This window comes from Anarhichas minor, unplaced genomic scaffold (genome assembly GCF_050575085.1).
Source record: "Anarhichas minor isolate MPS153535 unplaced genomic scaffold, ASM5057508v1 ptg000058l, whole genome shotgun sequence".
Taxonomy (NCBI): Eukaryota; Metazoa; Chordata; class Actinopteri; order Perciformes; family Anarhichadidae; genus Anarhichas; species Anarhichas minor.
Window position 1 is genome coordinate 12,134,739 of NW_027466504.1, and position 14,495 is coordinate 12,149,233.

At 40.8% G+C, this 14,495-nt stretch overlaps 3 protein-coding genes across 8 annotated transcripts; all 3 read right to left on the reverse strand.

The window, feature by feature from the left end:
- Window positions 1–1,569: 1,569 nt before the first annotated feature.
- On the reverse strand, window positions 1,570–2,955 carry LOC142933189 (neuropeptide Y receptor type 4-2-like). Its single transcript, XM_076077329.1, has one exon. The coding sequence runs from the start codon at window positions 2,953–2,955 to the stop codon at window positions 1,570–1,572; it is 1,386 nt and encodes a 461-aa protein (XP_075933444.1).
- Window positions 2,956–6,111: 3,156 nt separating this feature from the next.
- LOC142933190 (beta-microseminoprotein-like) lies at window positions 6,112–7,213 on the reverse strand (the record flags this gene model as incomplete). The annotated part of the gene is made up of 3 exons (XM_076077330.1): window positions 6,112–6,250; window positions 6,730–6,832; window positions 7,066–7,213. Coding segments are annotated over 3 exons (372 nt in total), but the record flags the coding sequence as incomplete, so codon positions are not given.
- Window positions 7,214–7,819: 606 nt separating this feature from the next.
- On the reverse strand, window positions 7,820–14,380 carry LOC142932971 (sphingomyelin synthase-related protein 1-like). 6 transcript variants are annotated; one of them, XM_076077091.1, is made up of 7 exons: window positions 14,249–14,333; window positions 12,605–12,663; window positions 11,196–11,795; window positions 10,995–11,090; window positions 10,738–10,855; window positions 10,415–10,565; window positions 7,820–9,592 (listed from the first exon to the last, which is right to left on the reverse strand). In XM_076077091.1, exons 3-7 carry the CDS (start codon window positions 11,789–11,791, stop codon window positions 9,288–9,290), a joined length of 1,266 nt encoding a protein of 421 aa, XP_075933206.1. In that variant the 5' UTR covers window positions 11,792–11,795; window positions 12,605–12,663; window positions 14,249–14,333; the 3' UTR covers window positions 7,820–9,287. The 6 variants fall into 6 exon arrangements, with proteins under 6 accessions (XP_075933206.1, XP_075933210.1, XP_075933204.1 ...); XM_076077095.1 differs by lacking the exon at window positions 14,249–14,333 and adding an exon at window positions 11,876–11,930 and having other exon boundaries at window positions 12,605–12,647; XM_076077089.1 differs by lacking the exon at window positions 12,605–12,663 and having other exon boundaries at window positions 14,249–14,380.
- Window positions 14,381–14,495: the final 115 nt, after the last annotated feature.

Genomic DNA, 14,495 nt, shown 5'->3' on the forward strand with positions numbered 1-14,495 from the left:
AGATGCAATGGTGAAGGGAACAAGGTAGCATCCTTGAGAAGGGCGCTTTAGAAGTCTACTTTAAACCTCGACCGTGAACAAACGAGACTTTCAGGAGTATTTTTGCTACTTCTATCTTGATAGACAACCACACTATTATGTAAAAAGTAATACTTAATTTACGATTAAAAGTGGTGGAAAATATTTATATTATAGGCCTTATTCATCAAGTAGTTTTATGATGTGTGGCCCTAAATTTAGATTCAGCCCAAGCTTGGAGTGACGTATTCAAGTCAAAAGTTCATAGGACAATGATGTGTAGCCTATTTTCCATGTTCAACAAACTCTTGTCACACATTTAAACCAAAGTTTCAGGTGACATTTTACACGAAAAGCACAGAGCTGAGTGAGGAATATGTCAAATGCACTGAAACCGTGTAACCTCAAGCAGACACCACTGTCCTGGATTGAGGTTGGCCTTGTTGAATATGGTTCCATGCCAATAATTCAGGTAACCTTTTCAAATACTTTGGTGTTCAGGTGGTACTCGTGTTTTTAAAAACAACAAATTATTAAGTCAATGTGAACCATCAAACACAGCCTGGTGTTAATTGGTTGTCCTTGTCATCATTACTCAAAAATATGTAAAAAAAAACTATAATTACCTCAACAGACATCTGATTGTCTTTGCAGACACAGACTGCCTCAGACAAGTCAAACAATATACAACACACAGTAAACAATATGCATTTGACAGTCTTAACAGGTTGGATAGCGACAATGTTTTGGAAGATTTTATTATTAAACCAGGCATATATAGATGGCTACATTGGCCTGAGTCACACAGAATTTAAATTCAATTAAAAGCCAAGTGTAAACACATTTGGTATTATTTATTTATTTATTCAACTCATCTAAAGCAAATTTATATTTTAACACTGTTATAAACTGTTACATCTACCTTACCTTTATGAGTCACATTAATCACAAAAATTACACATTAATTCACTGCACACATGTCATATATACAAAAGAACAAATAAAATGTAAGAAATAAAACAGAAGCACTACAAAAAACAACATACAAAAGTTTCTTAATAGTTCTTTGCTTCACCACAAGCCTCGAGAACAACTTCCATCTCTGGAATTCCACTGGAGGCCTCATTTTGGTGTTTTGATGATCGTGGTAGGGCAGTAGCTCTCCTAAGTCACAGTTTAATTGACGTCCAACGGGGGACACTTTTGATCAGTTCCTGTTCGTATAAAATGGAAATAAAATCATGGACACTTTCTTCAAAAAAAGCGGTTTACTTTATGAAATACTGTATACAGTTAGTATGAAGCGTCTAATAGGGACACAGCAAAGATTAGTTTGAAATGATGACACTTTCTTTAGAAACTGTTTTGTTTTTTACATTAACGCACTCCTTTTTTCTACAGCAGAATAAGATAAACCAACATTGTACAGCACACTTCACTTCAGACCACTGATAAAAATGTTGCACTTTAAGTCAATGTCAAAGCTATTGTAGGCTACTGTCATTAAAATGTAGAACAAACAGCAGAAGTTAGTCTTTACAGTTTATGTGACTATATCCTACTACAGCAGGATCCTTCAGGTTGTAATATTAAAGAGTTGCTCCTGCAGCTAATAGGCACGGAGATGTGGGACACTTCCATGTGCACAGTGGACATGGGGAAACGCTCACACTCTTCCTCTAGCTGACTGCAGCGGCAGTGCAGGAGAACCTCTCTCACCTCCTGCCGAAAGTTGGAGTTTAAGAAGCCATAGATGATGGGGTTAATGCAGGTTGACGACATGGCCAGCAGGTGGCAGAGGGAGAACAGCAGGTTGTGATGGCAGATGGGCAGAGCCTCCTGGTTCCAGTCTGACACCACATTGAAGATGGTGAGCGGCAGCCAGCAAAGAGCAAAGGCTGTGATGAGGGCGACCAGCATGATGTTGATCCGGCGGCTGTGAGTCATGCTCTGGCTCTCTGGTGTCCTGGCGCGGTCCAGCATGTCTTTGCGTTGGCGAAGGCGCACATAAACTCTAACATAACAGAGCAGGACCAACAATAGTGGACCACAGTACTGGAACAGAAGGAGCCATGTGGTGTAAGCAAGCCTGTGTTGCTGGGAAGGCCAGTGCTCCAGACAGGCCACCATGTGTGGAGAAGCGGGGGCATAAGAAAAAAGTCTGTGGTATGAATTTGGAAGCGCAGATGAGTTTTTGTATGTGTAGTAAACAGGTTGAGGTGGAGATGCATTGAGATAAGCCTGAGGAGAGACTCGGTGATGGAGCGGAGACTGGGGCAGGATGACATTGTAGGGCTCACTAGTGAGTAGCTGAAAGGCTAAGAAAGGTGAGGAGGTGAAGCAGGCCAGAATCCAAATGAGAACCACCACAATGTAGGCCTGAGAAATGCTTGGCTTCCAGCCAGAGGGGTTAATGATGAGCTGATGTCTTTCCAGAGCAATGAACACCAGAGACAGCACAGACACGGTCACAGACGCACACTGGATGAACGGCACCAGCCGGCATAACAGCGACCCAAACACCCAATGGTCCATTAGCGTGTAAATGACAGTAAAGGGGAGGCAGAAGACACACACTAGAATGTCAGAGAATGACAGGTTGCAGATGAAAATGCCAGTGACATTGACTTTTTCCCTGCGACGGGCGATGATGCAGATGAGGCCGATGTTCCCCACCAGCCCCAGCACCATTGTCATGCTGTACCACACAACTAGACACCCTGTGAGGACAGGAGACATAGGGCACTGCTCATCATGCGCGAGAACAGCGAGGTCTGAGAGGAACAGTGTCTTATTCCCCAACCACTCCTGCACAGACTCATTAGTGTTTTTTCCCTCCTCCCATGGTAGGGAATGTGGAGAGGTGGAGCTGCTGAAGGGCAGAGTTGGAGCTGTTGTTGACGGAGAAGACTGGCTCTCGTTGCCACTAAAGGACATCTCACCAGGACTTCAGTGTCACCAGCCCCCAGGATCAAACTGTCCATCCCACTCCTCTTAAAATATGTATCTGAGACAAAGAGATAGAAAGCACAGAGGGACACAGGAAGAAAAAAACAGTGATCACTTGCACAGCAATCCCTCTTATAAGTCAAAAGGTGTGTTCATGTGGAAGTGATACTGTTGTTCTGAGAGAAGCAGAGAGAGAAAGAAAGGCAAGAAGTGGATCCTGTGGCTGAGGAGTTTGGGAAAGATGCAATTTAAAGCATGCCCTTATCTTCTATCTTTAGCCATACCGGTGACATGGCTGGTTTGGAGGACAATGTCAGTTTGTCTGAACAGCTGTTAAATGGATTGCCATGAAATTGTATTATATTAGTAATTCACTGTTCCCGGTGGACGAATTGATATGACTTCTCTGTCTTAAGGGCCATCATCAGGTCATCACTTATAAAAAATGTTGATGTGTCCAATACTGCAAAAACTACCTTCAATGCCAAAAAAACTATCAACATTTGTGCTACGTGTTTTTTTGAGTTAATTTTCCACAAAATACACTTGTAAAAATGTTACTCACCATTATGAGGTTTATATTATGAAGCACTTAAACTGTTTACACAGTTTATAATTTGCCAAATGTGATCGTCATGTACACAAGGTTATTTTTTCCGCTTTAGTTTTAGTATTTTGTACTACTGCAGTTGCACAGAGTAGTTCCAGTCCTTGGTCTTAATAATCACTCTCTTTCTCTTCTTTACCGATCTTAAGATCTCAGACTTGTCAGCTCTCCTCCCACAAATGAACCCTCCAGTCAGGTTTCAAGTCTGAGCATAATAGCTTAATGACAAAAAAATTACTATGCATACGTTGGAGCAGAGACTTCTATTTATTACGTACACAATAAATGATGTGGTATGTCACGTTGTCAGAATCCTAAAAATGGATTCCAGCTCTCTCCCCTGAAACCTCTGCCATGTGCTGTGAAAACCAGCATCGCGAAGAAAATGAGCCTGTCATTTTCCATTAACGGCACACACACACTTAGCTATCAGTCACTTCACACTGCATCATTACTAACCAACTCTGTCAGTGTGTTGAGTGAGCTGCAGGCAGGGTGGTACAGCATTGATCACCCTTTGTTCATGGTGGAAAGGCAAGTGCAATGTCACCGGTAACCAGATGTAACAAAACAGCTGCAACAGAGCAGAGGAATCATGAACACCAGCAGGAGAAAAAGGAGAACTGTCCCATTAGTAGGCAAATATGAACCTGAACATGTTGCAATGATGTGACACTGGGACGCACATCCAAAAAGTAGCTGTGTTATCATTATTGTCCCCTTTCCGAAACACAATCTCTGCAGGACAAGGAACACCATGACCTGGCACCGCTCTGCTCTGTCCATCATATTCTTCTTTTCCGCCTCAGCGAAGTGTCCTCCATCTCAGAGAAAATAATGACAGTGCAGAGAGACTGCAGCTGACTGTCATTTTTTCTTGAACCAGGCTCACATTGATTCTGTCTTCTGTATTTTTCTGAGAGCAGTCGTGCTGTGCACTAATGCATTTTCATTTACGAACCTACATTGTCAATATTTTTGTCTTTGTCGTAGTTTCTTGATAAAGCATTTCGTCACACTGCATGACAATTTCACTTATTCTTTATCCATCAAATATTCTCTGTAGCAATGCCATGGCATGTTAAGATGGTCTTTTTGTGACTGCACCACTGCATTTCATACAAGTTTCCTTTTAGATTTGGAAACTTCGTGACCTAATTTCAAGGTCTGTACTGTAGATCCAATTTGAGCAATCCTGGAGGGTGTGACAAGAGGATTTGCTTGTCATGAATTAGACAATTATACTATAAATAAATATGTGGGAAAATAGAAATCACAAGGAGACAGCCTGCACGTATGTGCTTGAAAGGAAATCAAAGAGAAAGCCTAACCTCTAAATGCATAGTCACGTATATCATAGTCACTGTGCAAAATTCCTATAATATGTGTATCTTAAAAGATTACTGTTTTTATAGTGTGATTTCTCAAAAACATATTTTCCCTTTTTATTACAGCTTTACACCCGACCACCAGTGAATATTACCACTTACTGGAATCCCTTGGTTGTAAATTCATTTTTGCAGTCATATCCAACACACCCAGTTGATGAAACTATTCAGAAACAATTTTCTTGCTTCCTGCGAGTGGAGGATCAGCATAACAGCCGGTGTTGTGTTCCCCACCTGAAATGATGACCCGAGCCTCATTATGTGCCAGCAACAGTGGGTGATAGCTCCCAAGACATTATCATTATGAATGCTGTCAGGAGACGGGCTTTCCACAAGGTACATTAAACATGACTGCATTAACATATATTATATGTATGTTTTTCTTTTTCAGTTTACCTGCTGAAATTGGATGCATATTCTCAGAAAAAATGTTCTGCAGGTTGCTATTGTTTCAATGCATCATTCAAAAACATATGCAGGAATACAGTATACATGCATATCTGTGGACAAAAAGCTGCAAGCGGACTGTAGCTTTAACAACATACTGTAGCATTGATTTTATAATTGATCTAATCTAACTAAAAAAAGACACTGACAAAGATCATTATTGTGCGTTATAGATCATTACTATCTGTCAAAAATAGAGCACTCACGTGATGGGTTCGCTGACGGAGTGTCTGTGATGCCAAGATGACAGAGGAAGCGACGCTCTGGACAGATGTGAATCCACAGAGATGAGAGTTGGAGAAGGCGCTGAGCATCACACCCGCCACAACGTTTCTGTCAGAGACAACAGGCGGCTGTTGCTCCACTAGAGTCGGGCTGTAAGAGACCTTTGGGTGCCAGAGACCGTCTGAGCATTGGGCTCTGCTGTCACACAGTGGTGGTTTTATTCAATTACATGCCGAAAATGACACCTGCTGTAGGTGCTGTTACAGAGACAGAAAGCAGGCAAGAAAAAACAGAGTCAAGTTTTTTAGGTTTTATCTTTATTGTCAAAAGCCTTCAAAACATGACAAGCAAGACAAAGATTGATTAGTCTGTGTTTAATGGTGATTTAGGGTTTATGTACACACCCTAAAATAGTTGATATGAATCATAACAAAGACCGCTGACAAGTTTGGACTTCTGTTTTCACAAACATGTAGAGGTAAATTTGAGGTGAGTTCACATTGGGGTACACTCTTTTGTCATGTCTGACTTCAACAACACCTTGGCAGAGCAGGTCTCCTTATTTACAACCAGCTCGCATTCATCAGGAATATCTACTGTGGATGCATCTGGGATCCTTGAGGGACAAAAAAACAGAATATTACCTTCTTACTTTCTTATTACTGTCTTGTTAAAATGGTTTTGCACAAAAAACTATACAGAATTTATTAGGGGAGACGTTTTTCTGTTTGAGAGCAGGGGATTGTGTCTTCTTTTTTTACTACAAAGTTGTGTTATATTTCAGACTTTCTTTGCAAGAAATGGCTCAGAAAGCTGCACTTGCAGAGGGCAACTAACAACTGATTGCCGTCCTCTGCATATGACAATCAACTAGCAGCTAATAGGACTTATATGCCAGTTTGGTGGAACACAGCATATACACACATCTTTCATTTGTTATCATGTGTGACAAGTGTTGGTTTAAGAATAATAGACATATCATGGACATAAGGTTTAGCCCCCCCCTCTCTGCCCCAATAATCTCCATACAGTCCACTAGAGGATTGCTTGAAAATGAAAGGTGTAATGTATTAAATCAAAGCATGTAAATCTTACTTGCTACAGCAGCTCAAGCCCTGGGTTGTACAAGAGCACGCCATGCAGTCTCTGTCCCATTCAGAGCCAAAATCATGCTGCTTTCCGTCCATGTCCACACACCCTATATGTAAAGAAAGAAAAAACGCAGTTAATAGGAGCTGTTCAGCCACTTATCGGGCTCTGATAAAGTTGTGTAGTGACTTATTGTGTGTGAATCAATGAATGCACAGGTGTGGTTTTTATGATAAGTGTTGAGTCAGCTGACAGGTGTTGAGCAAACACACAACAGCTGGTTGATGCTGCCACACTGTTGTTTGCATTGTGTCTCTTCCAAATGTTATCATGTCGACACACCTTTTGGAGGGTTGTTCAGATCTTTCAGCACCAACTCCTGGAAGAAGCATTGAGAGTGGCAAAGGACAACCAGTCCCAGCAGACAAACAAAAACACGGAGAGAAGCCTGAAAGGGTGAAATAAAAGACGTCTGTAAACATGCTACCTGTTATAGGCTCTGCAGTGCATGTATGCACTTCTTTGTCATCCTTTTAAGATCTCCTAAAAATTGAAAATAAATGAGTAGCTTTTGTTCATGCCTCTGTTTGACAGTGGTCAAACAAACAACAGCCAATCATTTTATGTGAAAGAGTTTTTATGTAAAAACCCTAAAAGGGAAAATAAATGTTTGAGTCAGTAGCTTTTAGGATAGTAGCTATTTGCATATATACGTATCTAAGGGATTTGCCACCGTTACAAATTATTCAGAATTATACAAAAGGCACTTTTATGTATAAATTTGAATGCAAAACACATGTCTGCAACATACTGTGTGTAAAAAATAGATTGGTCATTTAGTCTGCACAAGATAGATTTGTAAAAAAAAGAAGAAAGTATTTTAGATCACATCAATTATTTGTACTTTATCTTCAGTATTCACAAGTATGTAATCATTATGTGAAGAGTAATCACCATATCTGACTTTACTTGCTGATTTATCTTTTACCAGTGGGATTCAAATTGAATCCTGCAGGACTAGGTAACCGTAAAGGTCAACTGTGCACTCCAATTTGAATGAATTATTGGCCGTAAAATATAGCTATCAATATTTACATCTGTACAGCATTCTTTTAATAAAAAAAAAAAGTTAAACCACAATACAAGACCTGAAATGAATAATACATTTTCATAGCTTCCCTAATTGTAAGGTGTAAATTACATACCATCCTCAGATGTGATGTGAGCCGGTGAACAGGAAGCTGATCTGAGTGAGAACTCTCTAATTGAGGCTTTATGTGCACCCCTGCATATCTTTATTGATAATATTTGAATAGCAGTGTGACTGTTACCAACTATTTGTTTTAAGGTGGGTAAGAGAAGCATGTTGATATTAAGGGCACACCTCACTGAATCCCTTCCACCCATAGATACTGTGTTGAGTTTTACAAAAATAAAGTCTGGATTTTTCTAATAATATTTTTAATTGACTTTATTCAACAAATGCAAAAATAATTACATTATTGAAAAAGCAACCAAGAAAACAGTCTCAAATATAAAAACAGTCTGTAAACTTATCTGTAAACCTTTACTGCTGAGCCAAAAGGCAGCGATAGATCACTTGCATTGCAAATAAAGCCACGCATTGTAAACAATTATTAAAAAGATTTAGTTTGGAGCAACCATGCCGTAGTAAACAATATACTTTGGAACTTTTGTTATCCAAAAAGCCAGTTTATACTGTGCAACAGAGGAAAACTGTGGACAACAAAGCTTCAACAAAATCCATCTGTACACATTTCTTTACTCATTTTATATTTAACGATTAGTTAAAAAAACACAACACAGCATCAAATTAGGATAAAAACATAGTTATACTAAGGGCTGAATGACAAAAGTGAACATTACAATAAGTGTTTTGATATTTGGTTGAGTACATGTAGGGAGCTACACTATCCCAATGGTGACGACATCAAACAAAACAAAGCTGTAGAGTTCACCTTATAAAGTGCAAATGAAAGAAAGAAAGAGTGAATAAAACAGCGCTCTTTCAGCAGAGAGCAGGAAGTGCTTTTCCACTTGCACATCAAAAGAAATAACTGCCTCTTTTGTTAGTAGTTACTCAACCAGGTGTTGAATCTCTTTGCAGCAAAACTACAGCATCAAACTTCATTGCAGCTGTGTGAAGCCGTATCAGTTTTCTACTGCAGATGTTGAGGGAGACTAACAACCCAAACCAGGGAAACTTAAACACCTCCAAAGTGGAACATGAACAACGGAAATTATTAATCAAAGGCAAATAAATCTACAAGAAAATGATCCGCACCTGTGCCCCATTTCTTGTTTCTGAAGGTGGAACTGTAAAATTTAATTCAAAGGAATTGTTCAACATTTTGGGGAAATACACTGAGTCATATAACTTTCGGAATTAGTTAACAAAAAAAAAAATCGTCCATTTATACAAATAAGGGGAAAAAAACTCCCACGTAATAAACTTATAACCATCCAGAGATAAGAAGCAGCATCTCAAGTACAGTTTCTCATTCAGTCGTTAGTAGTACAGTCCATGTACGTTGCAGCTTCGTCTATCCAATCAGAGATTTCATGAAGGCAGGTTTGTTGAAGGGCCAGTGATACTGGTTGGGGACCGGCCCGTTCACATTGCACTCAAAGAAGGAGAACATGGGGAACCAAATGCGCGCCCTCCGGCTCTGCTGGAAGGCCCGTGTGTTGGCCAATGTGTGGTAGTAGAGGAAGAGGCGAGTGGTGATGTAGAAGGCGATGAACACGTCAATGGAGTAGTGCTCGTGAGCCGCCAGGATGAAGAAAATCCCAAACAGGTTTAACACCCAGGAGATGGTGTGAATCAGATTCCAGGTTCGTGGAGTGTCTGCAATTGACAGGAATCATTTAAGGATAAATATACAGATGTGTACATTTTTCTTATCGTCAGCAAAAGCTTGATGTCGCATAAACATGGAAGCTGAACACAAGCACTGTAAGTTATGTTGAAACAATCTCATCTACACCATCCTCCTGCTGTAAATACTGACTTGCACAGCAAATGCGTAGTAATCCATGGCTGAAAGTAGTCCCCAACAAACGCACAATTTACTCACTAAATATAACAGTACCCAGGGTATTCAAAGCTTATTCCTTTGTGTCGTCCAAAACCTATTAAAAACACATCAGTGAGCCACATTGTTGCACTGGGTGACATGTTCCTGCATTATAATGAACATGGGTACTGTCTATTTTGAGTCGATCACTGTGCTACTGTAAAGGTACCTTTATTCTGAAAATAGTCCCCAATAAACACACTATTTACTCCTGTTTGAGAAATGCTTACTAAACACTACAGTGCCCAGCTGTTTATGGAAATGACTGAGCCTTTTTTGAAAAAAATGTGTGACCAATTCTTAAAGCGTCCTTCCAATACAGAACCAGTGGGCTTGGATCTGAGAGTCACGGACAAAAAAAGGAAGTTAGAAAGTAGTGAGAGAAGGACTGAAACATTATTTGTTTTGATCTTCATGGGATTAGTTGACATTAAGAAAAGACAGAGGATGTCGTATGTCGTACAAACTGTAAAGTCCTCTGAGGCAAATTTGTGATTTGTGATATTGGGCTATGCGAATAAAATTTAATTTAATTGAACTGAAATACTCTAAAGTCAAACATTTTGAAGGAAAACAAAAGAGTTTACACTCACATTCAGTCACAAAAAAGTTGAGCAATGTGATGACAACAGTGTGTCCACTGAACATGTAGTCTCCACACGTTTGGACGCCCGTCAGCGTCATCCCACCTCCACTCCAGATCAGCAGCGCCCTCTGGATCTTTCCCCAGGAATCACCGTACGTCTGGGGAACAAAAAAAACAAAACAACAGTTATCAGTCACGCTGTGAATCACACTGGCAGCTGTTCATCAGTTATCACAGCGGGAATGCCGAGTCAAGAATAAACTGCAACATTGCCAATAGCAACAAGAATTTACTGGGAAACTAGCAAATATTCTCACGAGTGCTTCCCACCTTGCTGGCACACTTCAGGTGCTGCCCAGGAACAGAGAGCGAGGTGACAAACATGGTGCAACAACGAAGCAAAAACACAGTTCCCATCAAAGAGCACAACCGTCTGAAGATAATGGACCTGAAATAGAGACAAACATTCACAAAGCGTTCCTTGCACAGCACTTCTTAACCTGCATGCATTCAGATGGTCCGTGTATTTTAGCGGTGATGTGTGCAGAGTGCATCAGCGACGGGAAGAGCTGGAACGGTTGGACTACCTGTGTTTGTGGAGGAGCAGGACCAGCAGACACATGTAACACAGGATGAGGCCACAGGCTTCAGCCATTGCAAAAGCCCAAGGGATTCTGGGAACACTGTCAAGAGTACAAAAACACATGTGTCAGTGTGCAGATTAGATATGAGTGCAGGAGAGTACGAGTGTAAATGAACTATGGAGTCTGTTCAGCATGCATTTATACCTGTCCAGAAATATATCAGGCAGCGGTGGGTACGTCCTCATGTCCGGGACACGCTCATGTACGATGACCATGACAAAAGAAGTGAATCCAAACACAAAAAAGACATATATGGAACTGATGATTGTCTTCCACACCTCTGGGTCCAATCTGCCAGCCAGGTGCCGCCTATACCTCCCGTTGGAGTGTGTATGACACACAGAATCGTATCCAGATCTGTCGCCATTCCTCAACCTCAGCTCAGTCCCGTTACTCAAGCGATTACCTCCGTTGTACCTCCTGTCGTCTCCGTCACAGCTCCACTCGCCCCCTGTGGCCCCCAGCGAGAGCCCAGCGGGGAGACCCAGCTCCTCCAGCTGGGTCTGGTTCTGTCTCTGGAGCCGACAGAGGGCTATGATCAGCCTCTTGATGTCTCCAAGCACAGAGAGGCCCAGCGGAGGCCCGCGCAGGTCGGCCTCAGTCAGAGCCAGCAGGCTGGGGCCGTCCAGGCGGTGCTGCTCGCACAATAACTCCACATACTCCCCGAAACCTTCCACCTGCAGCCACCGGGCCACCTGCTTACAGCTCCAGGAGCTCACGCTGTCCTCTGATGTTGCCATGCCACTGCAGGAACAGACATGTACAGTGTTAGGTCATGTAGGAAGATAAATCAATCTGATGAAGGAGCACCACTTCGTTTTCACCTCTTGATTTCGCTGTCTGTGTCACTGCCAGTCTAATGTTTGGATGAAAAACTGTCTGAAAGTAATTTACATTTATATTCAATTTGCATTCTTTTGATCACGACAATTTACCCTTTGAATTAATGAGTTAGGGCCACGACTCAATTAATCAATTCTTTGTCTGGTCTATTAAAAGTCAGAGAATATCAAATCAATCACATTTTTCCAAAGATGACATCTTCAAATGTCTTGTTTTATAAAAAGGCCCAAAATGATGTCTTCATCAAACAGTCCAAAAGTTATAAAATCTGCAATATATTAGAGACGAAAGGATTAGTTGAAATTTATCTGCAATTCTGATAATCAATCAATAATTTTAGTGATTTTTCAAGCACAAGCTGCAAGCGTCTGTTGTTCAAGCTTGCTCGTTTGAGCACTTATTTGACTTGACTGACCCGGCATCTGTGTTCAGGTCTGTGATCTGCAAAGCAGTGGCTTTCAGTAGAAGTATGACACCCTGATCCAAATGAAGCAGGCTCAAACCAAGACAAACTAACAGGAATTCAACCCATCCCGAGTGTGAACTCTGTTCCATAAGTGATATTTCATAATAATAATAATACTATTAGAAAAGCAGAGAGTCACGAACCATCCACAAAACAGAGTTCCTCTCCCACAGACAGACTAAAGGTACTAATCAAACACTCTTCTTTTCCTCGTTTTCGCCCTTTGACCCTCTGATAAGCTCACCACAGTTCTGGTCACCGTGTCCTCCCGACTGCTCCAAAGGTCTCCAACACGACTCTCAACTGTTGAACGTGAGCGATAGTCTACATGCTGACACACAGACTTAAAATCATCCAAGTAAGCAGCTTTCAGCTATCAGTAATACACGAGACAGCCCTTGGTTTGTAGGGAGGTGCTGCACTTATCAAAGAATACTACTATGATGAAAGCCAGTACTTTTACAGCTGGTCATCTAAACAGTTACAGTAATTGTGTAAGCAGAATTACAGACTAGGTCTCCTCTGTGATGACTTACTGGATCTGGAAACTACTCAAATATTAGGGCTGCAACTAATGATTATTAAATATAAAACGATTATATGTTTGATCTTGTGATAAATTCACATCCCAAAGCTGCATTTTTTTGTCAAACCAACAGTCCGAAACCCCAAAACATCAATTATACTGTAAAGTAAAACAAGAAAAGCAGCTAATCTTCACTAAAGCTGGAACAAAAAAAAATTTATTCAAGCAAAAAAGTCAAATATTTGATGACTTCAGCTTTTCTAGTGTGAGAATTTGTTGTAAACTGATTAATCACCGAGTGAAAAAATTTATCGATAAAGAAAATAATGGTTATTTGCAGCCATAATCCTCATATTTCAAAAGCTTGAACCATCAAATGAAAAAACGACTTCAACAATTATCTGTTAATCTGCTAAACTGATCAACTGCTTCAGCTTGATTCAAAACATTGTCAGTTTTGCGATACAAGACCAAAAAACATCAGCTGAAATATCGTCAAACACTTTATTCTAGTCTTAAAGGTTTCGATACGAGTTAAGTGAAACACTTGTTTACTGTAACTTACTTGAATGTATGTGAGATGAATTGTCAATGAATGTTTCACACATTACTCATATTTTCTAGGGAGTGTCACCTTTAAAGTAACAGTCACACATAATATGACATCACACTATTGATTGCAACACACGGTTTCATAAGCAGCAGGAAATGAGATTTTCTCAGTAACTTCCCAAAGATCATCACACCAACTTAAGTTAGTTGTATACCCTCAATAATGCAGATCATACAGTGGCTGACTGCGAGCGAGGGATGGGCAGTCAAATTCAGCTAATCCGCTGATCAACGTCACATACTTATGTCTGAAGCCTAAAGCAACTCACCTGGGTAGCTGCTGCTGTGTTCCCTCACAGAGAAATAAGTTATTTTTAACTGACATTTAGATTTTACTGGCAACATCCTGCAGCTTCTCCGCCCGAGGCTTTACTTGGGGATTCATAAGTGCCATGTCAGCTTGTTTAGCTGGCTTACAGTGTGAGCCAGTGAGCAGTGACACACAGCTGTGAGAGAGAAAGACCTTCAGTGTGTGTGTGTGTGTGTGTGTGTGTGTGTGTGAGAGAGAGAGACAATTTGACAAAGGGCTCATAGTCTGTTGACCACAGCACCACAAAGACACACCAGACTGCTACATTTCACCATGAGATTAAGCAATTCAGTCACATCTCTATGTTGGTGTGGAAAAGTTTAAACACTACTTTCTATGCTCGAACAAAAAGCAAAGGCACAAATGAGAACAAACAAGTCACAGGAAGTACATGTAGTAGTTTCAAACTAACTTTAAAAGATGATAGTCGCCTCTCTTACCATCAATCCACTGTCACTGTGCTGGCAGAGGGTGTAGATGAGCTGTCTCTCTGGGGGTATTTCATGGCCAACATGCTTCTGACAACTAAGAAACACCAAACAGGAAGAGACAATCATAAACAACACCAGTAAAGAAGAGCTGCCGAGCTCATGCGGGGCTGCTGAAAGCACACTGACACCTGCTGGCCATGTTTGGGTAAAACTCGGATCAGTTCACAAATTATGTTTCTCTGCATTTAAAAAAAAA

Bases quoted from the DNA above. Each gene is read 5' to 3' on its own strand.
- LOC142933189 (XM_076077329.1), bottom strand. From the start codon at position 2,955: ATGTCCTTTAGTGGCAACGAGAGCCAGTCTTCTCCGTCAACAACAGCT.
- LOC142932971 (XM_076077089.1), bottom strand. From the start codon at position 11,791: ATGGCAACATCAGAGGACAGCGTGAGCTCCTGGAGCTGTAAGCAGGTG. The intron at 10,566-10,737 runs GTGGGAAGCACT...TTTGTTCCCCAG, and splicing joins ACCTGAAGTGTGCCAGCAAG to ACGTACGGTGATTCCTGGGG. The intron at 9,593-10,414 runs GTGAGTGTAAAC...TGTCAATTGCAG, and splicing joins CAACTTTTTTGTGACTGAAT to ACACTCCACGAACCTGGAAT.